General features: G+C 37.8%; 1 protein-coding gene across 1 annotated transcript in view; it reads left to right on the top strand.

Moving 5' to 3' along the window:
• The window catches only part of CACNA2D3 (calcium voltage-gated channel auxiliary subunit alpha2delta 3), a gene marked incomplete at its 5' end in the record, with an annotated part of 465,227 nt that overhangs the window by 420,481 nt on the left and 20,771 nt on the right, over positions 1-23,975 (top strand). The window contains 5 exons of the mRNA XM_082487543.1: positions 4,301-4,363; positions 7,836-7,906; positions 17,045-17,120; positions 20,764-20,816; positions 22,424-22,479. Of these exons, the coding sequence (XP_082343669.1) occupies positions 4,301-4,363; positions 7,836-7,906; positions 17,045-17,120; positions 20,764-20,816; positions 22,424-22,479 (319 nt within the window). The remainder of the gene's footprint in view (positions 1-4,300; positions 4,364-7,835; positions 7,907-17,044; positions 17,121-20,763; positions 20,817-22,423; positions 22,480-23,975) is intronic.

Below are 23,975 nucleotides of genomic sequence, written 5' to 3'. Positions count from 1 at the left end.
AAAAGTGCATTTAAGGAGCACTTTCCAATATTTGTCATTGTTGTATCGGATATTTAGTTGCTTAAGGCAAAGAACGTTGTTTTAATTTTTTTGGTTACTTTTTTTAGAAAAAGTTGAAAAGGTACATCATCAATCCTAGCAATGTCACTTCTAGGATTCTACTACGCAGCCTCATATACTGTGACACTGAAATGTGTTTTATTGAAAAGTGAGTCCAGGACATAGGTGCAGTGATAAATTTTTTTAAAATACATTACTGCTTTATATGAGATTCAGATTGCAAAAACCATTCTAGGGAGAAAGAACTTAAAACATCAGCAGTTATAAGAGTAGAACACTAACGTCTTCTGCATACCAAATCAGCAAAACTTACAACAAACTATAATTCATCTACTGGGACCCTGGGATCTAACAGTTGCAGGATAGAGATAGCGATAAATAATAGAAAATAAAATTTACAGTAAGCCAAAACACGAAGGCCAGATGATTGTGCCATCTTTGACAATCAAATGGACCATATGAGTCAACATATCTTTTGCATTTTTAGCTATAACAATTTACAGACTCTTCCATTTAAAGCTTGTATCATTGTAATCATTAAGTAAAATTTTCCAAATACGAAGTAATGAAAAACAAAGCAGATTCCACACAGGTGTGCTTACTTAGCCCACATTCCAGGCTCTCATTTGCACATTAACCAATTTTAAGGTGAGCTCATAACGTTTATTACCCCATTCTCCTAAGGGTGATCAGACATGTATTGAAAAAGGAGGTCTGTAGAACTGTTAATTACCCAAGTTTCATGGCCTTGCTTTACTGTACCTTGCTATGGACTTAACGTGCAAACTTTACCTTGAACTGTTTCCAGCAGCTTTAAATATTTTCATCAATAGGTTTCCAGTCATAGCCAACCAGCTTGAGAAGTATAACGGCAGGCAGTCTGGGTAAAGTTAGAGCGCTGGATAAAATCTCCTCCTTGTTTAGCCTCAACCACCATGCTTTTGGAGTTAAAAACTAGGCAGAGATGACTTCCTTCGTTTGCAATAGCCTTTGTGATAAAATAGTAATGTTGCATAATTGATTGTCTAAAACACGCTCCTGCTGCAAAGCGGCCAACTACTTCATCAAAACAAGGATATTATCATTACTGTAAAAATGTTTTTGGTCTGTCCGTGCTAAGAAGCAAGTACACACTGATAAAGATTCCAAGAGAGTGCAGCCAGAAACAAATCACCCTTTTCTTTTGTTGTCACATTGGCAGTTAATAAGATTAGTCATATACTTTGCTAAATATTTATGCAGAACTTCTTTTGCTATTACATCCACGTGCAAAGAAAACTCAAGCATTTTGAAGACTTTACAGCTATTTTCACTTGACACCAGCAGGAGCCGTGTAAACATATGGAGAAATTTAGTAATAGTGCAAACCTTGGTGATTTAGAGATTCCAAACATTTTTTCAATGACAAAATATACTGTTGATAAGACTCAATCAACTATCGTAGCTCCTCTGTTGAGTCTGTTAACTTTCACAGCTGTCTTTTCTCAATGACAAGAAAATATCTGTTGAACAGTTATGGTATAAATTAAAGCAATTAAAAGCATTAAGGCATTAACACAAACAGAGTGGTGCAATAGTCATACAGAGAATTACTTGAGTTTGTATGGCACTTTTGATTCTAAAATATGGACATACAATTAATTAGAAATCCCCCCCCCCCTTTTTTTTAAGAGCTTTGAATTTGCTCGTTTCTTCTTGTTTTTCTGATGTCTCACATTTTACTTTAATGTTCTGTTTTCTTTCTTTTCCCTTTTTGGTTTCTTAACCCATATTACATTCCATTACTGTTATTATATATTGGAGCTGTGAAAAATACATATAGGACTTGAACTTGATCAAAGTTACTGTAATCCAAATGTGTTCTCAGACCTCAGTCAACATTCTCTCTGTGTTTATACTGGACTTCATGCCTACTCTGTTTTACAAGCTCAGGGACTCTCCACCTATGGAACGTTCCCCTTGAAATCTGAAGTTCACTGAAGTTGAGCCTTTGGGCAAACCTGAGCATAGTTCATTTCCAATACCCATGAAACATTGTGAATTACACCTCTTTTGTACAGGTCTAGTCCATGCAAATACTGTTATCCCACGCATTAATCTTGTATCTGAAATCTCCTGTTTGAGATTTGCTAATGTATTGGACGAGTAAATGCACCCCACTGTCCTTTTTCAGTGCTAAGTTTGATTTACAAACTGTTGATTAATGTAGTGCTGACTATTGAGCGTTATTTATCTTGCTGGCAAGCAGATGAATGAATGCTCCTGAACGAATATTTTTCCCTTGTTAGTGTTTCTAAAATGGATTGAAATAGAAACCCTGTTATCTTCGCATTCCTCCAAAAAGATACAGATTCCACTTATTGTGTAATGCCTGTGTCCAATAATAATGCTAAAACATTAATATCTTTTTAAATTCTGAACAATGCTAGTGAATGATTATGGCTTAGAGCTTTGAGATATGGCCACTAATTCTTGAATCAAGGCAGTGTTTTCCCAACTGCGTTAATCCATAAACTATGAAACTAAGCCTACACTCTTTCTTGCCCAGCATAACTACTTTTATTTATTTTCTGTACTGTGGAGAAATACTGCTTCTAAAGCGCTATCTTTAGATTAATCTTTCATGCATGAGGACTGCAAATATGTATCCTCAAAAGAGCTCTTTGTTGATTTAGCTCCTCTCCTAATAAAGTTAGTGGGAGGTTTATGATTGACTTTGGGGAGAGCAGCGTTCTGGTGTTACAGTCTACTTCTGAAATTCCACCCTTCACACACCATTGAGGTTAAGTAGCTGCCTCTTCTGAACGCATTATCCCTACTCGGTTCTTTGCCAGCGTCATCAGCTTTTCACATTGCGTTTGCCAATTTTTGGCTTTCTAGCAGATCAAAGGTTGGAAATGAGTTGTTTCAACTTCCTTTTTGACAGGTTTTCTGTCACCGGGGGTGTCTGTAGCTTAGGTTCCTCTATTAGAATGAATATCCTGCATTTGCATTAGGAAATGACATTCATTCCAAACTTTTGCCCGATACGGGCTTTTTGCTTTTTTAAAAACTAAACTGCAAGCCAGCATTTCTGCAAATCGCTCCTCTTCTTCAGCCCCACAGAACAGAACTAATATGTGGCCGGAATGAGAATCCGACACCTCTAAGCGTCTCTTGAAAAATCAGACTGCATTTTCACAACATCCTGCACAAATACTACTGCGTGGAACCGCTTTCCTCTCTAAAACTGCAGAGAGATTTGGCTGGATGTGCAGAGTGTAGCAGAAAGTGTATTTTATCATGTCTCTGTGCAGCCCATTTGCAGCAGGAAAGGCTTTGAATTAAAACCAAAGCCGTGATGATTCCTGCATTGAAAGCCATCTTACTTTTTTTTTTTTTTTTTTTTACACAAATGTCACATAAAATTCAAGAAACAATGATAAAATATTTCCCATTTGAGAGCAACAATAGAAATACATTAAAGATTTAATGCTGAGGTAGGTTTTTAGCAATACTGAAGAGAAACCGAGTTATAGAAAGGTTTGAGCTGAACCTTATGTTCAAGCTCTGAAGCGCAGTAATTAAAACTTTGCCTGTAGCAAGTAATTCACTTGAGGTTAAAGCAGTGCATGCACGTATGGAGGGAAGCACTGATTTGGGTTTACCTCGTTTTATACAGTTTATACGTCTGACCTACGAAAAGCTAACAGTCCTACCTCTAAATCCAGTTCCCAATTAAAAACACAGTTTGAAAAGCTTTAGGAGACCTGTGGGACCTCTTTTACCGAAGTTTTTGGTCCCATCCCCCAATGAACAAATTAAAAAATATTACCTGGTCCCCTGTCGGTCCTCCAGGCTGACACTGTGTTTTCATTAATACATCATTAGGGTAAATGACATTGTGCTGATGTTTTTCTCCAAACACAGGAGAAGCCATCAGGAGCAACAAAGTTCTGTGCCTTTGGAAACTCAGTTATAAACAAAACTTCTAACAATTGGTTATAAAAACATCGACCTTGTTCTTTTTATGTTTGTTTATAATTATCTTATATCCTCCCTTCCTGTACACATCTTTGTTTTGTTTTGCATCAAATGCATAGAAAATTACATCAGATAACATCCCATAAGTTGAGACTACATTCACTTAGAAGTTATGTAAGCCATTATAACAACCTGAAGTCTTCACCCATTTATAATTAATTAACTTACTGCTATATCCTAAAATAAAAAAATAAATTCAAATTTTATTATTTTTCAGGCAATCAACTGTTACCTAATAGATAATAATGGATTTATTTTAGTGTCCGAGGACTATAGACAGGTAAGTGAAGGATTTTCATTCAGTCTTCTCATGTAACAGATTTATGTGAAGTCACTTGTTTTTTAAATAGGCGGTTTTCTTAAAATGTTAAGGAATTAGTAGCATAAAATTAAAAAGAATTCCTTCAATGAAAAACGTAAGTTGTTTCTCACAAGAGCTCAGTTTCGGTCTCCCATTGGGGCAGGGTCTGCTCTCAAACCCATAAATGACTCTTAAAGGGCTTTTTTGCTGCACAAGTGTCTGTCTTCCGTAAAACATTTTTACCCCAAGAAAAAAGATTCCCTGTGGTATTTTTGCCACATGGAAAGGTTGGGGAGGGAGGGAGGACGCTGGGGACACAGAGCTTTTACTTTCAAACTCGAGGTAATGAAATTTTACAGAGCTGTTAGCTGAGGAGTTTGTTTTCTGAAGTGGATTACAGTCATGGAAGGATTAAAATTAAGCACTCAGCATCACAACAGAGAGGACAAGGATCATGATTAATGAGAAGATAATTCAAAACATTGATTAACTTTAACTTTGTGGGAAAAAAATAGGGAAAAATAAACGTATAACTGGTCAATCCTGGAAACCTTATGAAGAAACCACCACCGTTCTCTTTAACTTTTGCCTGAAAACTGCTGGGATGGTGCCCCTATTATGCCAGAACTGGCTGAAGTTGTATTTCTTTTATGTGTTGGGATTGTAAATAGGAATATCCACACTGCTTAGCCCTCAGATGAATTCATTTGTTACGACTAGGTTGGTTACTGAGAAGCAGCTATCGGAAAGAGCTTCTGGGTGACTTTTCACCTTTGCACAGTGCAAAAGTAATTACATGTTTCCTTGTGATCCCTCTCTTCCTTGCTCCGTTTTGGCTGAGACTTTGAAAAGTCTATTAGCAAGTAATAAACAACGAAAATACGATTTTTCTGAAACTATTATCCTTCCAACGTGTACTAGAGCATTAACTGTTAAGCATGATGTACTGTGTCATGCAGTAGTCATTCTTCATATTCTTCTTATATGCAAAACCGATCACCGGAACTGATCTTGTTTTACTTTATTAAATTTATTGCTTCTGTCCCATATGAACTAAAAATGTTATATTGCTTAAATATTGACTACATGATGTTAGAAGCAGCATTATGGTTTTTCCCCTCCTGTATCTATCTTTCTATCAAATCTGTATTTTCTACTTAATTGAGCAATGACTTAGGAAAAACACTCAGTGTAGAATAATCTTGATACATTTGAAACATTTTTGTCTCATTATTCTCCTGTTGTTGTTGATGTTACTCACAGGTACTTAATTGTGGCTTGTGTAACTGATTTGCTAGTTGATCGTTGGCTACCGTCGGTAAATATGATTAGGAAGAGATTTTTCCTTTGGTATGTTACCTGATACTGGCCGTTACCTGTTCCCTTGAAGAATATTGTATGGACAACTGTTGGCCCGGAACTAGGCTAGAAAAGTGTTATGACCTAGTTTTTCAGGTCTTTGGAGCAATGTCTATTCCTGCCCATGGATTGGTACAGCATCCAGCATACGCGAGTCCAAAGCTTATGCTTGCACGTCTCTTTCCTGGGCAAGGAGGAAAACAGCTGAGAATCACACAGGGCTGCTGGAAGGTCAGGGAACCACCACTGGCAAGATCTGTGGACTCTTGCTCCTATGCCGCTGCTTCCTAAAGCATATAGGGAGAAAACCTTCCTGCCGTTTCATGGAATGAGACAAATGGGTGGTTCTGCCACACCTGGCATACCTGGTTCTGCCGTATTTAGCACTGGTAGCTCCTCAAAAATAGCTTAGCTGCGGTGAAACTCGGCCGTTACTGATATAGACCTAAGCCTAAGATGGACAGTAAAGTTGTCTCTATATTTATATAATGCTAGAGTAATATTATGATAATTATCATAGTATATGATTGTTTATTTTATATGTGTATGTACGTATACACTCTAGATTTATTGGAGATGGGGAAAGAGGTAGGGGCGTGGGACGAAGTATTATCAATTACTCAACTGTCTGGGGTTGCTTCAGCACTGCTTTTCTATGGACTTTCCAAAACGACCTGCACTACTCTAAGAATCTTGTTCAGGGGCAGTGTAATTCCTCATCTGAATTACAACTAAATGTATTAAATGTATGAATGTATACAACTAATGTATTAAAAAGTAATGATAATGGAGATGGGGGATAATCGATAATCTTTGGGGGAGAACTAGCATTCACAAATGGAGCTTTTGTGGAGAGAACTGTCACTGAAATGTCTTTATAAGAATGAAACACAACTCGATAAATCAGGTTTATTACTATCTAAGGTTATACTCGTCATTTATGGTTTGGGCTTTTTGACATTGACTGCCTCTCCAATAGTTAAGATAATCTTTCCTCATCAGTCAGCTAGGGCCATTGAAGCTGGTCGTTTTAGTCACATAAGCTACAAATGTTCCTCTTGTTTCTAGGAGACTTTACACACCCGCATGTTTTGGAAAATGTTCCAAGTTTCCACTGAGTGGAAAAAAAAAAAAAAAGGAAATACTTGCTTTTTAGGTGGAGGAATGCCTTTTTTTGGCTAGGGCTGTAACTTTTCTGCCTGCAAACTCCCAGGTGCATACTTGAGGTCAGCTAAGTTCCTTGTAATGGAATTGGGGTTTAGTTCATACACAACCTGTGGAATCTGTGCAATTTGAGAGTGTAGTGCCCTTTCCCCCCCATAAATTGTGGGATTTCTCCCTTTAAACAATGCAGGGAACGTACCCAATCCCTCTGGGAGTTGAGGCTCTAAAATACAAAAATGTCTTCCCGAGCTAGAAAAACGCTGCACGTGCAAGGTTTTCCAATGCCATATGAATGGCTGCGGATGATGGAGTCACTTCCATGCTACGTACCAAATTCATAACATCAATGTTTGTTTTCTCAACAGAGATTTATTTTTATTAGTCCACATTTACTGAACAAGGACAAAATGAGTAATTCATCAGGCTGAGTGGTTTTAAGTATGAAATGACTCTGAATGGAGTTAAAATTTATAGGACTGATGAAATGTACTGTTCCAGCTCCTTAAACAGGTCATGGAGGAATTATAAACAATGCTTTTTTATGACTGTTTATGAAATCCTCTCACAACCTGTTTATATGGTTTTCTGAGTAACATTTAATCACAAGGGTTTGTGATCAGATTAGTGTGTTTTCTTTACAAGCTTTAGGTTCGAAAGGCTTTTATTTCTGATATTAGATGTTATATAACGTACCTCAATATATTGTATAAGCCCTCACATCTGCTCAGGGGTAATAACGGAATCCCTATAACTTGCCATGACTGTGAAGTCCTCTTCAGTTTTTACGCAGCAGTAGTCCTGAAAACCTATCTATGTAACTGTCAGAGCCGCTCTTGTCAGATCCTGGAATATGCCGGTTTCGATCGCATCCAATGTTCTTTTGCATTTATCTACACTTCTGGTAATTTCTTGCATTTTCCCCTTACAGACCGGTTACTTTTTTGGGGAGGTTGAAGGGGCCGTGATGAACAAGTTACTAACAATGGGCTCTTTTAAGAGGTAAGAATTAACTTGACTTTCTATCTCTTAAAAAACATCGCAACAACAAAATGAAATAAAACAAGCCCAAAGTCATATGAAAGGAGGCCAAGGTTGTCAGTGTGACTGGATTCTCATAATACCTCTTTTCCATATGATCTGCGTGTAACTCGATGCCATGCACGTTGAATGTTACGAGTATTGGAGACAGCCTACAGTGAGTTTCTTGTTAAAAGAACAGTTTATCTGACTACAATGCTAAAATTGTGTGCCTTTCCTGTTCCCGCTGTGCTCAAGTGGAAGAGGGATTGGGCCATATCTACTACTGAACAATCTGAAAGGGCTCTAAAGCAAATCTTTGATGCAACATTAAGAATTTTAACCTGTAGAAAGTTGGAGATTGTTCAAACTAGGCGGTGCAAAATGCCCTACTGTTAAAGGGAAACAGTGTTCTGCCAGTAATTCATTTTCATTCACGTCCCTAACTCACCTTTGAACATTGTTGTCACTATTGACCTGGTCTTACTATCGTGATGACAATAAAAACCAATAGTGATTTTATGTGTTGTCCTTTGAAACAAAATATGCATCCTGGGGAAGTAAGAAAGAGCTTTTCCCTTTAACCTGTAACTCAGCACTGGAGTCTTCATGGCTTTCACACAGCCTATAGGACTGTCCCTTACCCCTTTCTCCTCTTATAGCATGAGAGAAGTGCGGACTATATCTATTATACTTTTCCCTTTTATTTTCTTGTGCGTCTCTAGTACAAAAAAAAAAAAAAAAAGACACGTCACTGGTCCCATCAACCATTGAATTTAGTTATTACATGTGAGGGTGTATGCAGAGGCTCTCAAAACAGATGGTTCGTGTGCTTCCGTGGTAAACCATCTGTCTTACAGGCAGAAAGCTTTCTGTGCTGCCTCCACGCATGATAGCTGAATCCCACTTCCAGTAAATGACTGACCTGAAACGGAGAGACCTAGCACTCTCTGAATCAGCCCAAATCCGAGCTTTTGAGGGTGGCAACCTTTTTGTGTTTAGCATTACATTCTTAACATCCGCTGTAAAAGGAAGTGAAGTAATACATATTTATAGATGGGTTCTACAATGAAAAGATCTGCTTATACAAGAGAATGAAGCATTTGATTTAATGCAAACAAAAACCTACGGTCAAAATCAAGGGATAATGCTTTAATTTGTCCCAATTTGTTTTGTCCTGCCTACCAAAGCATTTCAAACAGAATATCTACTGAACAATCAACGGTAGTAGGCACCACCATTGAGGAAAGAAAACTATTCCATCCAAACTGCGGTGGGCGCCAATTTGGCGTGGATCATTGGCTTATGATTTTGCTGGTTTGGAGCTCGGAGGGAGTTACAGATAATGAAGCCACTAGCTCAGTGCAACTGAGCTGCATGCTAAAGAAAATGTAAACACAATGAGCCGATTATTTAAACACAATAAACCGGCCGTTGCCAATCAGTTTAAAATGGGAGAGAATCAAAGTGGTGTGATTGCACTAAATGAGCCACCTGCTTTTCCTGCTGTACAGCAGATAGCCCTGCGCAGCAACAACAAAAAAAAAAACCCAACAAAACAAACGAAAAACTCCAACTGTCTTTGAGCTGTGCTAGATGAGGCCCTTAAAATCAGTTATTCCAGCAATATGAAGAAGAAATCTTTGCTGGCTCTCATGAAAAATAGTCTGACATCATATTTTTAATATTACTAATTTGTTTGGGTGGGGTTGTATTTTGCTTTTCCAAAATTTATTTTCGATGGAATAAGAAGAAAAGAAAAAAAGCACTGAATTGATGCAGTGGCGAAATCTGTTACCAGTACCGTTTCCCCGAAAGCCCAACAGTATAGATATTGCATGCATTATATTTATCATTGCTGCTCTTGCCACGGAGACAAAATCAGAGAGCAAGCTCTGCTCGTTAGCATTTTATTCTGGTAACATTCAGAGCCTTCCTTTCTTGTAATTTGCTTCTTATATGGCATCGACCATCCAGCAGGTGAATTCTATAACTTTGCCCTGTTTGATCTGGTCTTGCTCCTTTTTCGTTTAGTTTAGAAGGTTCTACGGTGCCTGATCTTCACTGCGGAAGAGTTCACTCACCTCCCCGGTACCTGTGGGGTCCCTGTCTTCCTTTTGCACCAAAAATCTGAGTGGCAGTGCAGATGTGTGCTACCACCTCGCTGATTCATGCCAGCTTTCAGGCTCTCCGTCCACAAAAAGAATGAAATAACCCTTTGTGCCTTCTCTCGGCTACCACTAATTTGGAGGGATATAGAAGTTCTTTTTAGGATTGAGCTGGAAGTGTTAAACAAAAGGGGGTTGTTTGCTGCTGACTATATTTCTTTTCAACCTGCAGCAGGATGAAATTCCATTTTTGTGTTCGCTGTTTATTTTTTAAAGTGAACTTAAATACCTCCTTCCCTCCTCAATTTCTTTAAACTCAGTACTTCTTTTGAATAATGTGTACATATGTATGTATGTATATTTTCTTAGTTTATGGGTTTTATATTTAGGGAGAAAAATTATATCGGTGCCTCCACAGCAACGTGACATGTTCTATGATTTCATTTAGCCAAATTATGTTTATCTTATACCCTGAATATTGCACACAGTTAAATAATTTAAATATAATTTAAATTCATTATTAAATAAATTAGGATGTGCTTATGGAAAAGTATCTGCTTCATATGACAGAAAAAAGTTTCTTTATAGTTTCCTCGGCACTTTGTTTACATAAAAACAGTGGAAAAAATAGATTCAACTGCTCAAAGCATGAAAATCTAAAAAACCACATTAACATCCAAAAAATTAAGGACTGTCAGAGCAATGAGATCCCCAAAGAAATGAACTAAATATATCTGTAAAAGAAAATTAAATATCTCTTGACTGCAAACCCCTTTCACCCTTTGCAGTAGGAGGAAAAGTAAGCAATTCTGGAAGACAAACATGGAAGCAGCATCATTTCCTCTTAGCAGATCTGTTTCTGCCAGGCATCCTCTCAGCCTCTGAAGAATCTATGCTTTGGTATTTAGTCACGTTGTCAGAATATGTGACTGAGATGGTGCATCCCTGAATTCCAGCTTTCCTAGATGCTAAGGCTCACTCTGATAAGGTCTTGTTGCTTGGAGAGCTTCTCTCGTTTCTCAGTTTTTCTTCCTCTATTTCTTTATCTGTACTCACATGCTTCCTAGTGAATAATGCGTGCTCTCTGGGCCCTTACGGCGCGGTACAGTCCAAATCCTTCACCTGTGTTCTCCAAATGCACGCACATAGAGACACGCTTTCATCTCTCTGTCCTGATTTGCTTTATAAGCACAACCTAGCAAGTGTTTTGCCTCCAGGTTATAAGATTATAAAAAAATGCAAAACTCTACACTAAGCTACTTGCAAAGAGCAGAACATTCTTAAAGCCAACTCGTGAAAACAGTACCTAGTTGCTCACCAACGGGCCTCTAATTTCCACTGAGGCGGCGCAACCTCCAAATGAAGGCTATTTTTCTGCTTAGTTCAGGCCACTCTTATTTAAGCATTCATTTTAATAAAACATTAATAAATTTTTGGTGAAGGTGTTAAATGGGCTCTTATATTTAAAAATTGTGTTTCTTTTCATGTGGAATTTTACAGTCATCCATTTGACGTATTAATTTGGCAGTTTCTGAATATAATTGTATACTTTGGAGAAGATCAGTGAGAGACTGAAGGAACAATTAAAATTGGAGTTAGTGGATTTGGTATTAGACAAATGCAAGAGTGATGTAGCAGTTCTGCAACATAGCAGCTCTTATATTATAAAAAAATTCTGTATCTTTAGTGATGATTTATTTAGTAAAAGAAAAAGTGAGCTCAGAATATACCCTACTGTTATGGCATAAATACCACAAAACACCATCAGGTAGACGAACAGGCATTTTTTGTATGGGCAGGCAGAAGACATTCAAGGTAGGAAAATGAGCAGACTGTTTCCAATAATTATCTTCTGTATTACCTGTCATGTGCACTGCAGAGCGTGTATGAGGCCTGCACCCTTAATCTTCAACTTCTAAATGAATAATACGTAATTGTACTCCCCTGAAGATTGACGTTCCATTTCTGTCAATGAAATAGCTGTCAGAAAGGCAACAATATAGAAGACTGTCTGGTACAGGTTTACAAGTAGGTACAAAAGAACCAAATAATATCTGTCACTTCCTTCTTGTCATTACCAACAAGAAGAGCCCTGTTCTGATTTTTTTTTTTTTTTTTTTCGCATTTACCAGATGTGTATCTGGTACCTGTGCTCTTAAATTCCTGCACTGCTGCATGGTATGTTTTCTGCTCATACTTTGTCCATGTGACATCTTAAATTAATTTTAGATGTTTAGAAGTTTATATTTTTAGAGTTTATATCTCTATAAACATTACCACTAATTTAATGCAGTGTGTTAGTATACAGGAATTGTTTTTACCCACTTAAGGAAGAAACGCAGGCATGAGTGTTATGTAAATGAGTTGTCATTCTGCATGCTGGAAATACAGGTTGAGTTGTAGTTTTTAGGCATGTTCTAGTTTTGGAGCACCTTGGCAATTGAGAATAGCTGAACAATAAAGGCAAAGATATGTGATGACAAGTTTGTTTTGTCAAAATGCTGCAATTTATTTTTATGCTTTTCATTGATTTTCTTGGTGGTGAAAGGTATTAGTCTGACAGCTTCTGGACACTAATCATCTGTCTGTCAATGGAGGGGGGAAAGCCAGAGCGGCAACAGTAAGGGATTTCTTACAGCGACCTGCTGCCTCCCCACAAGGACCCTCTCTAGACTTCAGAAACTCGTTTACTCTTCATACCATTCAACGCTGTCCCTCCTTACCCTCCTTGCGAGAATGCCGGGCAGGCTGCCTACCTGGAGTCTGTGTTAATGAGCGTCCTTCCACTACAAGTGAGCTGTAGTCACCGTTACTTTTTATGCAGACTACTGAGTAAAGCGTAGTGTTTATAATTAGTGTGTCCTGTATTGTTGGCTTCCTTTGCTTGGTTCTCTGGAGCACTTCTTCTGCATTTAGGTTTTGGGTTTTTTTATGAGCTTGAGATTTACTTCCGTGGTAAGAAGCTTGTTATTCCTACACTTTATATGAAAATCCCCAAATCTTGAACTGGTGGAAAAACATTTGAAATTTTATACATTGAAGATCTTTCAGCTGTTATGATTGTCAGTGAGGCCATTTTACACTACCAAGTAGAAATCCATAGGTGTGCTGAAAATCTAGCCGAAAGCAGTAGAGTACATCTATTGATATAGCCTGTGCTGCTGGTAGGTCTTAGAAGTTTAATTTTCTCGAACGGGATTCATACTCAATTGTAACTACATCACAAAGTACAGGGCTGGATTTTACTATATCAAGAAATGGACAATAAAAAAGTTTTTACTAAAATATATTTGGCCCCTGAAGTTATATACAATGGAGGTGCATGTTTAGGTTCTGTTATTTTCCATTAGTTAAAGATGATTGTACATAGTCCGTGTTTGTCCTATGACTGATAATGAAAAGAATTGCTCTGTAGGCTTCAGTGACCAGGTGTGGAAATATGGGCAGTTAACAGCACAGCGATGTCAGAAAGTCTCAAGCATGTCATCCGTAGCAATAGCAAAGTTCTCCTGTGAGGTGCTGTAATACATAGCATGGACTTGGGCATCTAGATGGACTTAAAATTGGATTGTGGGAAGCAGGCAATTATGTTCACTAACTACAGTCAGTTGAACAGGATACGGTTAGCTGCAAACGGTTATTTAAAACTGTAACACAATAACTTCAAAAAGGGCGATCTGGAAGACTTACTTTCTGCAACAGTGAGTTAAGTCTGTCTGAGTGAGAAGACAGCTTATTTTCTAAAATCTCAGAAGGTCATTAGCAATAAAATAACACTCTGTAAATGACACCTGAACACAGGAGCATCACAGTGCCTTATGCCACTGTTTTCACTACAAATACTATAGTACCCTTTATAAAGAATAGGGCTGGAAGACTTTTACCTTCCTAGTACATTTACAAGAACAAAACCAAAACAAAACTGGATTTGAATTTGCGAATGCCTTCGAAGCTGTTTATACTGAGCTTATAGTGACGGAGAGCCCAGGACTGATTCAGTGTGTTGCAGCATTCAGATTTCAGCGTGGTTATGGGCTTCGTACGCTGATCTTTGAAGTGTATTGCAAAATGCGTATTTGATTTTAGTGCAGAAGAATCGGGTCTTTTAAGATTGTTTGGCGACGTTTTGCTGGTATATTTTGCACATCCCGCATTAGAGTTGTTTGAATCGTCTTTAGGAGCTTTCAGACAGGTGGTGATCCTGCCCACGTGGAGAGTTACTGAGATGGACATACATATTGTTTGTTCAACAAACAGAACCCATTCCAGGCTGTTGTTAAGAAATCTATGTCTGACATGTACATTTCTAAGGATTTGCTCCTTTTTTTTTTTTTTTTTTTTTGTCCTAACCTGGATACTTTATCTCATTTCTAGTTTATTCTTGAACTAGAATCTTCACACTGGAAAGACCTACAAATATCTCTACTAAAACTAAACTCATTATAATATCATCCACAGATGATATTCAAGCATTTCCAAAGAGCGATTTTGCCGTGTTCCACAATGACTTTTGAGGTTGTTTATTAAAACTCTTCCCCTCTGCCATCACTCTAAAGTTTAGTATTTATTTCCCCGTTAAATTAAGGGTTTTTTTAACTACGTACATTTTAACACTTTTGTTCCTCTTGCTCATGATACAATCTTAGATTGTTGTATACTCCCTACAATACAGTAAGACCATCTACAAAAAATATAATCTAGCATGTCGGGGCGTAATATTAATTATATTTCTGATTATTTGTGTGAGTATATATTTCAGTCTTTTAATGGCTTTTATCTTTGAGCATTTAAAGAAACTATTACATCTATTACAATTTAATAATTACATAAGAAATGCAATACAAATACAACTACCGAGGAGGGGAAGGGCTTTTTCCAATATTTAAAGTGAAGTTCAAATTATGACAGATGTTCCACGTGACATGCTATAATAGTATTTGATTAACATTTCTCAGCAGAATAATGAAGACCACAGACTGACCAAGCAGTTCTGGTGTATGAAATTGAAAGCTGAGAGATTAATTGCACTTTTGGACAGCAAACACGGTCACCAAACTTATTATGTTGAAAACCTGTTTATAAAGAATAAAGACAAAACTGAATGCTATTCTACTTGTAACACTGGGTATCGAATGAAGCAGGATGGGACCGCTTCCTCCGTATAGAGTTCCTTGACTACTCTGCAGAGAGCACATTAACATCTGTGAACTGCCCTTGTCTGTGCGCTTAGCGCTTACCACCGTCACTAGGAGGTCCGAGTGGGCACGCAACACGGTCCTTGGATGTAGAGGAAAAAAATAGTCGAGCCAACCAAGATTGGAAAGGCCGAGCTGTAGATATTACCTCACAGGGGCTGGATTCTGACCATGGTTAAAGGGGGGAAAAAATAACGGAGAAGCAGCAGCTAGGGAGAGTGGTGTATTACTGCATGCCATACAGGCAGCACAGCTTACACCATGTACTGCTCTGTTTGTCTTGGCAGATCTGTGTGCGCGGATCTGGCTGTGGGCGTGATTCTGCCAAATATGGTCAGTGTTCAACTTACACCCATGTTTAGGTCTCTAGTTATGCGTTTGTCTACCATGTGCCTCTCTCTGCCGGTCCACAAAACAACGGCTTCCAAGCCATTTCTATTCTGAATATAAGATAAAATGAATAATGTCAGCAATATGACCATGTACTAAATGTTTAGTTGAAGCTGCGAGATCCAGTATATTAGATACTTTGCCTGTAAGCCAAAAAGAAAACATAGGCACAATAAAGAAGCTTTTAGTGATGGTTGCTGTCACAAAATTAGATCAGAAAAATTATGTACAGTTTCTGCCACAATGGATTACAACATTTTATTGGTGCAGGTTGCAACGTTTCACGGCATGCAGTGCAGAATGCCTCATGGTGATGCTGAATGCATTTCATGACCTGGTTTTGGCAGCTTCTGGGACATCTTTTCCGTAGCCGAATTTGTGTGCTCTCCTTTCCTCTTCACTTAGAAGCAAGGCACACATTGCAAAACGTTGAAGTCCCATCTCGTACATCTACGAACCATCTACGTCCAATTGTGTTCCCTTGTCCTTCCGATGATGCAACAGTCAAATGGATATGTTCAAATAGTACCAGTAACTTTTATATATTTACATTTGTTGCAACTTATCAGCTTAAGATTCTTTACATCTGCTATAGATGTTAAATGCTTTTTATGTGGATGGATATAGTTAATGAATTGTTCTATGGACAGACAGATTTAGAGAAATAATCACAATTCCATATACTATCTCTGAGTTCTGGATTTTACATTTAGATCTCTGAAGTGTATCAATGATATGTAAAATCACAAGCAGAAAGAAATGTCCCTGTTTACTATGCATCTGAGGAGGCTTCTAGCATGTGTTTATTACAGCAGGTACCTGACGTGGAATATTTTGCCCTCATGAAAAGAAGCCAAAGTAAACCCATCCTGCTTCGATTATCTGTACTGTCAATACGCCGAAATCCCACCTCTCTCTCTGGGAAACACCACCAGGTTTTTACAAACTAGTTGTGCACTGAGATGCTAGAACTGGAGAAGTGTCTTTCTGCTTTTACTGGAGTTCGAGAGGCGTCTGTTGTGAGAAGCCCCTCAAATGCATAGGTTCTTTCACTTTCATGGGGCTAAATGTGCTGATCTTGGTCCAGAACCAATTGTTTCAGCATCGTCTTGAATGTGTATTCTCCTCCTCCTTGCATTGTTTATACCATTGTGTTACACTGTACGTGTGCCTTCCCTGTTCTCTCCCAGTTATGCTTTTGCTTTGTTCCGTAGTGTGACAAAATCCTGACAAAGTTGTCATAGCGTTTCTTACCTTTCTTCTCCTCTGTGTAACCTGTATTTTAATGATCGCTTTCCCTCTTTTCCCTGCTGCTGTTACAGTTTTTATTTTCCCGTCTACTTTGTGGGCAGACTGTTCCATACCATCATTTTTATTCCACTCTGTTTTCTTCTTTTAGTCAAGCAGTTTTCTGTTCTTCTCTGTAGAATTACACTTTATGACTACCAGGCCATGTGTAGAACAAACAAAGAGAGTAGCGACAGTGCCCATAGCTTACTGGACGTAAGTATAGTAAATTTTCTGAGCACCTTTCCATGCAATCATCAAAGAAAATTGTTGCAAATATCTCATGGCCATTGTAAGCCCATTATTTTGATTTGGAATGCTCACAGCTCTTGCGTTTATCCTAGTGCATACAAGGAATGGTTCGTTATAAACAAACGCAAAGTGTTAAGCAAGCATTTTCAAGTTAAATACTTCCGCGCTCGTTTTTAACACTGGACCACCATTTCTGAGGTTCGGTCAGAATGTTCTTTGCACCATATGAATCCTCCTTCTTAGGATTTTGTCAATTGGGCTATAGACTGTGCTTTGTTTGGGGGACTGCAATCGCATACGCCTTTACTGCATGTAAACACATACACGCATGCAGAAACGTAATTCAAATTAAAAATTGAGATTTCTTTTTTTTTTTTATATGAAAGGATTAGTTCATTGGCAAGGCATACAATCAGTGATTTTAACGCTTTTTTTTTCCCTCAGTATTTGAAGATGTCTTTTAAAGTAGAATTTCAATGCATTGAGTTGAATGTCTTGCGATGAGATCTGAATACAAACCCTGTCCCTCTGCAAAGCCTGATTAGAGCCAAACCCAATTTTGCAAGGGCAATACTTCATGTTGCTAAATTGTATTTCTAGGTGATAACCCCAAAGGTATTTTATAATCACGTATATGTTTCACTGATTACTATAATAATCTATCAGAACTGAGAAGGTGTTGGATAAAGTATAGTTTTTGCATATTAAAAAGGAACTGTTTTAACAAATATAAGACGGTATTAGCATGAAAAATTCCTATGTAAAGACAGCAGCAAAACACTAGCAAGTTTACCGGTCTGGAAAAGTTATCTGATAGTATTTTTAAATGTACAGGGTCTAGCTAGAAAAAATAAACCCGCACATAGTTAAACTGTTGAGTAAATATCAAAGTTCTGACAGCTTCCAAATATCTAAATAGCTTTTGTGCTTTGTTTAATAATCCTGCGCATTTTGGGATGTTTTCATTTGCATATTCACATGACACTCTTTTTCAAATACTTGCAAATTTGGATTTACTGCACTTATCAGGCTGTTATCTGCTAAACCCTGAACCTGAAAAAAGACTATCTTGGCATAAGCACCAGGCTGCGCAGAGAGACCGAAATTGTCAGTGAAACAGAACAGGATGCTGTGAATCACATCTGCGTGAAAATTTAAAAAAATGTATTAAAACTGTTAGCCACAACCTTCCATCCCAAGGCTTGGGGCCACAGCTCAGTTTTACATAAGCACCCAGCATGTGGAGCTGAAGTATTTCTTACAAGTGCACTATAATCCAAGAGATTTTTCACTATTCCAATGTTTGTCCGTGCTGTGTTTTCAGAGGAAAAACTCTGCAACTGTTGTGGGAGATAAGGCGAGCATGGTCTTTCTTTATTTTTTTTAAAGACAGCCAAACTCTTCTTTAAATCTCAAGTGAGTTTCTGTGATGTTTAACATAAAAGATGGGCAGAGCTTTGGTTATTTTCTTATTTTTCTGTTGATTCAGTCACTTCTAATAACCATGACTACAGAGAAAGCAGAAAGAGAACTTGCATTAAAACCAGGTAGGGCTAGGTTCCTCAAAAGTATTTTTTCCCTGCTTTTATGCCCAATTTTGTACATAAAGATCAGGTTAATTAGGCAGCATTCAGTACGGTTTCTGCATAAGCAACATATTTTTTCACAAATATGAATTTTGAAAATTCTGGTTTTACAAATCCAGGACTAGACATAGGCACAAGACTGAACTTTAAAAAGTTCATATTTTAAACAGCATAGAAGTAGAGCATAGGCATCAAAGGCTGTGTGACTATTAAAGTCTGTCTATCGCAACATTCCGCCAAAATCATGGAAAGCAGTTGTCAGGGCTGGACCCCTCATTCTGTCATTGCTTTTTAGGCTGTGGGACTAACGTGGTAAATTAGGAATGGACAAGATTCATAGATCATCTGCTCCATTTCTTTACCAGTATAGTATCGCTTCTTAAAAGATATCCAGATACTTTGTTATTGAGCATATTTCCTCGTTTTAATTTATTCAAGTCTTGGGTAACTCTCCATAGAACCACTTTGTTGTATATTTATGAGTGACGTAAGAGTCACCCAGCTCAATTCCTTTGGCTGTCAGCGATGGTGTAGATACATAGAGAGAATAAAACTCCCACAGATTTTGCTGCAGTTTTTGAAGGAATAGTCTTTGAGTGCAAAAGGCTGTCTTAGGAAAATCACATTTCATGAGAATGCATTTATGTCAACGTAATGAAATGTTTTTCCACTAAAATTTCAAAACAAATTCTTTTTTCTCACTTTCTATTCATAGTGTTGAAATTTTTTTCAGATATAGAGTTTTAAAATTTTCTTTCAGTTCTCATATTAAAATAGTTTAATGATACGTAGTATGTTTTACATTGAATCTCTATTGTTCGTAGGTAATAATAAATAGATTATTTTACACTAAATCATTTTGCAATATGAAAACAAAAGCACGCCAAAAAGTTAATTACTTGGGTGTGAAGTTTCAGGGTTTCTGATTTGGAATGAAAATAAAATAAGATGTCCCACAGAGCTGAAAGTTTGTGTTCTTTAGATCTCTGGGAAAGGCTTGTAGCTTTTTGGTTTTTCCTGTAAGACAGCCCTTAATAAGTGAAAATCTGTACTGTCTCAGGCCGCGTGCGTTTTGCTGGCTTGCTGTGGCAGCCTTTCGTGCCGCTGGCTGACGGGAGTTCGTTGGCTCCGGGAGTTGTCAGCCCTGTGCGGAAACACTCTTTGTGGCCTCTGAAAACTTGGAATGGCCAGTTACTGCTGTGCCAAGGGGCACTGCTTCAGCAAGGTGGCGAGTCAGGGCAGTTAAGCGTGATTTTAGGTATCTGAGCAGTTCTCTTAAGGTCGATGTGGCTTCTTAGACGAGCTAAAATACTCTGTCGGTAGGGAATCTATAAAGGCTGCAAATTTTTATGCAACTAGGAGACCCTAACACAGATGAGTGAGATAAGGATAGATTCCTTCCCAGATTCCTGATATTCTTTTCAAAAATGAACTATTCAAAATGCAGTAGAAGCACCGTAAACACAGGATTTTCGTAGTATTTGCTGTATTGGTTATGATCCAGAAAACTACAGGGACGAGGGAAGAATCTTAAGAAAGGCTTAAAGTGCTTACAACTGGGCTTTCGATACGACACAGGTAACTTCATTTAGGTAAATTCAAACTTCAGAAGCTTTTCCTGGCCTAATTAGGCTGAGGTAGTGAATAGAGATTTACATTATAGAGGCAAGCCTGTGAATTGCAGCCTAAGAAAAGCTCGTATTATCTACCAGAGCTGTTCCTCCAGCAATAGCCTGGGAAATAGGAACCCCTAGAGGTTAAATAGTTAAGAATCATTTGCAAAACTTTCCTTTTCCAACTGATAATCTGTGTATATTACCAACTACATTAAAGGGAATTTCATTACTATATATTTAAACATTCAATATAATATTTTCTTCTTCATAAGAAAAAGTTATTGCTCTTTTTCTCGTGCTACCCATGCATTTGAGTATCCATAGCATCGCCTCACTTGAAGAATTCAGTTAAGATATAAATACTGCACGTTTTGCCTTTTTATTAAATGAGTTGCTTCTCTTCAGCCTTATAACGCCTTCTTTGCTGCAGTAAAATGGATTATGACTGAGCTTGTCTTGTAAGTAAATTTTATCAAGAACTTAATGAATTTTTGTATGAATTAATGAATATTTGTACTTTTGAATGCTTAATGAATGTTCTTGCTTTGTGCCTTTTACATGCATTGAGCTGCTTCTATTATATGATTTTAAATATAGTAATATTTGTTAAATCTTTTGCTTTCCGGTTTTGCAGTTTTAAAATCTGACAAAATTTTGGCTAAATGAATGCGCAGTTGCACTTTTTACATAATTCGTGGTCTTCGCTTATATCCGTATGTCTTTGCTTAGTAAGTCCAGCACATCGCAATATACAAACCAAATTTATTATTGTGGTTACTGCTAAATTTGACATAAACGTCTTGCTGTTTCTAGCGCTGCTTGGGTGGGCTGTTGTCAGTGTAGCAGACTGTTCTAGTGATTCACTGTATTGTTTGTCACTTCATGAATTTCTGTAAGATGGATCTTTTACAGTATATGCCAGCTAAGGTGTACTCTGCGTGTTGCTGAATTTTTTTACCTGGCCTAATTCTTCTAACATTTCAAGTTAATACGTAATGAACATGGCCTTTGAGAGAGATTGCCTAAGAAATCACAGAGAAATAGCATATGGAGAAGAGGAAGCCTTAAAATGTATCTTATATTTTTAACCTATAAGTTTTGTTATTGTTCTTATCAGAGAGCAGTTGCAGAAGTGAATTTTATCTTTATTGAAATACAACTAATTTTTTCTTGTAGTCATTTTGTTTTAATTGCAAATTCTATGAGCTTTCATCAAAATTTGGAATAAAAGTTAAGAAGAATTAACTGAATGGCTATTGCCAGAGGGCAGAGATAGATTTTAAATGCAGCTTTCGAAGTAAATGTCAGGGAAAGAAATCATGTTAAAATGCGACTTTGATGCTAGCTATAACAGCTTCAAAAATTTCCAGAAACTTTCTGTGTTTTATAATTATTGGGGCTTCATGTTCATATGATAAACGGGATGTTGGTTTCACATTGTTTACACTTACAGTAACTGATAGACTGACACATTTCTGTCCATTCTTCAAAGCAATTTGCAGTATATTTTAGCGGGAAGATGCATTCTCTGCTCGTCTAGTTAGAGTTGATTAGACACCGGTTAATCAATCCTTTCTGCTCTCGGAAATAAATTAGTTTTATTATTTCAGTTCCAGAAATAACATAAGAAAGTATTTTATGTGTACTTCTGTGCTGTAGCCAGGACAGTTATAATCCTGTGCCATTTTACTAGAGAGTCAAAATACCCTGTATCATGAAGAAATGATGGTCAATAATTTTCAACAGTAAAAATACTGTATGCTGCCATGCATCGAGAATTTTAATGGACACTTCAAATAAGAGCAATAATTAAAATTAATAGTAGGTAAATCTATTATTTATTGATGGGGTTAATTTCAGAACAAATTCTCGGTGGAAAGCTACTGCCCAGTGAAAATATGAGAATAGCAGTGTAGCTGATAATCCCACAGTGATGCTGGTAACGTGAATTTCAGTTCTGTGTTAGCTTTTATTTAAAATCGGATTAATGGTATCAAACTACTGCCAGTTTAGTGTTTTGAAAACATTCTGCGGGATAATATGAGAACTCTAACGATTTCTTTAGGTTCCTTGTGGAATTTAATCTATGCAGTTGGTGGCACTCTGATCTAACAGCAAAAGGTAAGTGTAAATTTTTTCCTGGCCATAAGGACTGAAATGTCTAGTTTAAATTGGATTTTTGAAATTCAGATGTGTGTAAAACATTTTAGATTAAATAATAGATGTCTGACATAAATAGTTTGTCTCCCATGTCGTCATCATTCTTTTCTTTGTTAATGTTTCCCCAAACAGAAGATTATTAAGATCTTCTATGAATGACCACAAAGTGCTTGTGCGTACTCTAGGAATACAGTAGACTACCATAACGGAGAAGTTAAAATAGTAGACGACGGCTAAATGTTTCCCTTCATTCCAAAGCAGCCTTTGTGAATAAAGCAGTTACACTAGCTTTTTTTTTCTGTTTACGCTATGCTTTTTCTAGAGCTGCTGTGATATGCAGGGGGTAGTTGTGCTGGAAAAAGCCATTTCAAGAGAAGCCCACAGGAACACGCTCGTCTCAATATAATTTCATTTGGAAGTATTTTTTAAAGCGTAAGATAGTAAATTTTGTGCTTTTTAAACAGGGCTGATTAAAACTGTATTTTGTTTTATCGTTCTGTTCAAAATAGACATTTTAAAGTAATAAAATCTAGATTAATTCAAATTCAATTGACTCCAAACAATTTTTAAAAATGTGAAGGCTTCATTTGAAATAAATAATGAAATTTTAACACTTCCCATAAGAATTAGAAGTTTTTGATGTCAACCATCTCTTGTGTTTCAGCAGACTTTTTATGGCATTTCAGCAATGTTGCTCAAAAGTAAAGGGCTAATTTACCAGAACAGTCCTCTTCAATTGGCTGTTTCATAGGCAAATTATGCTGCATGCCGTTTGCTGGTACAATGATTTAAACTGCATTCTTCAGCCTCACATTTGCACATTTGCATATTCCTTAGCAAAGCAGGGGATAAAATTGCTACTTTAGGCTTCAGTTTACGTTTGCATTGCCTGGATACCAGGCTGTCTTTACGCCAAAATAATATCCCGCCTGAAGTTAAGGTATCGGGAGGATGGAACGTGCTGAAGCCCTGGAAGGTTCCAGTATCCCCTGTAGTAATAAGATGGTGGAGCTCTCCTAGCAGAAAGGGCTGTCCGGGAGCAGCTGGGAAGCGTGGCGGTAAATGGCAAAGCACGTGTCAGACTGCTGCCGAACGCTGGAAGTGCTGTGTGGGGAGAAGGGGGGGCGCTCAGCTGGGTGTCTGCGGGAGGCGAAGATTTGATAAGAGCTTTCTGGAAATTCAGGCGCGTGAACTTGGTGTAGCCTTTCCCATACTGATGTAAACTGTCCGCTGCATTGCAACACTGACGCCAGTTCCTCTGGTACACGAGCAATGAGCCCGATGTAGATCGGGTGCGCGTACACGAGAACCAGCCGGATGCTATTTGCTTTAGGGCTGCTTCGGCATCAGCAGCGCCTAGACAGATCTTCTAGAACCCAAGACTGAGTTTCCAGTGATTTCCCTAACCGGAATGTAAAGTGTCTCTTACGCTGATGGCTGTGAAGGACAGTAGGGTT

This window comes from Vanellus vanellus (assembly GCF_965231255.1).
Source record: "Vanellus vanellus genome assembly, chromosome: 9".
NCBI classification, from domain to species: domain Eukaryota; kingdom Metazoa; phylum Chordata; class Aves; order Charadriiformes; family Charadriidae; genus Vanellus; species Vanellus vanellus.
The sequence above is the reverse complement of the archived record's forward strand: the minus strand, read 5'-3'. Positions and strand labels throughout refer to the sequence as shown.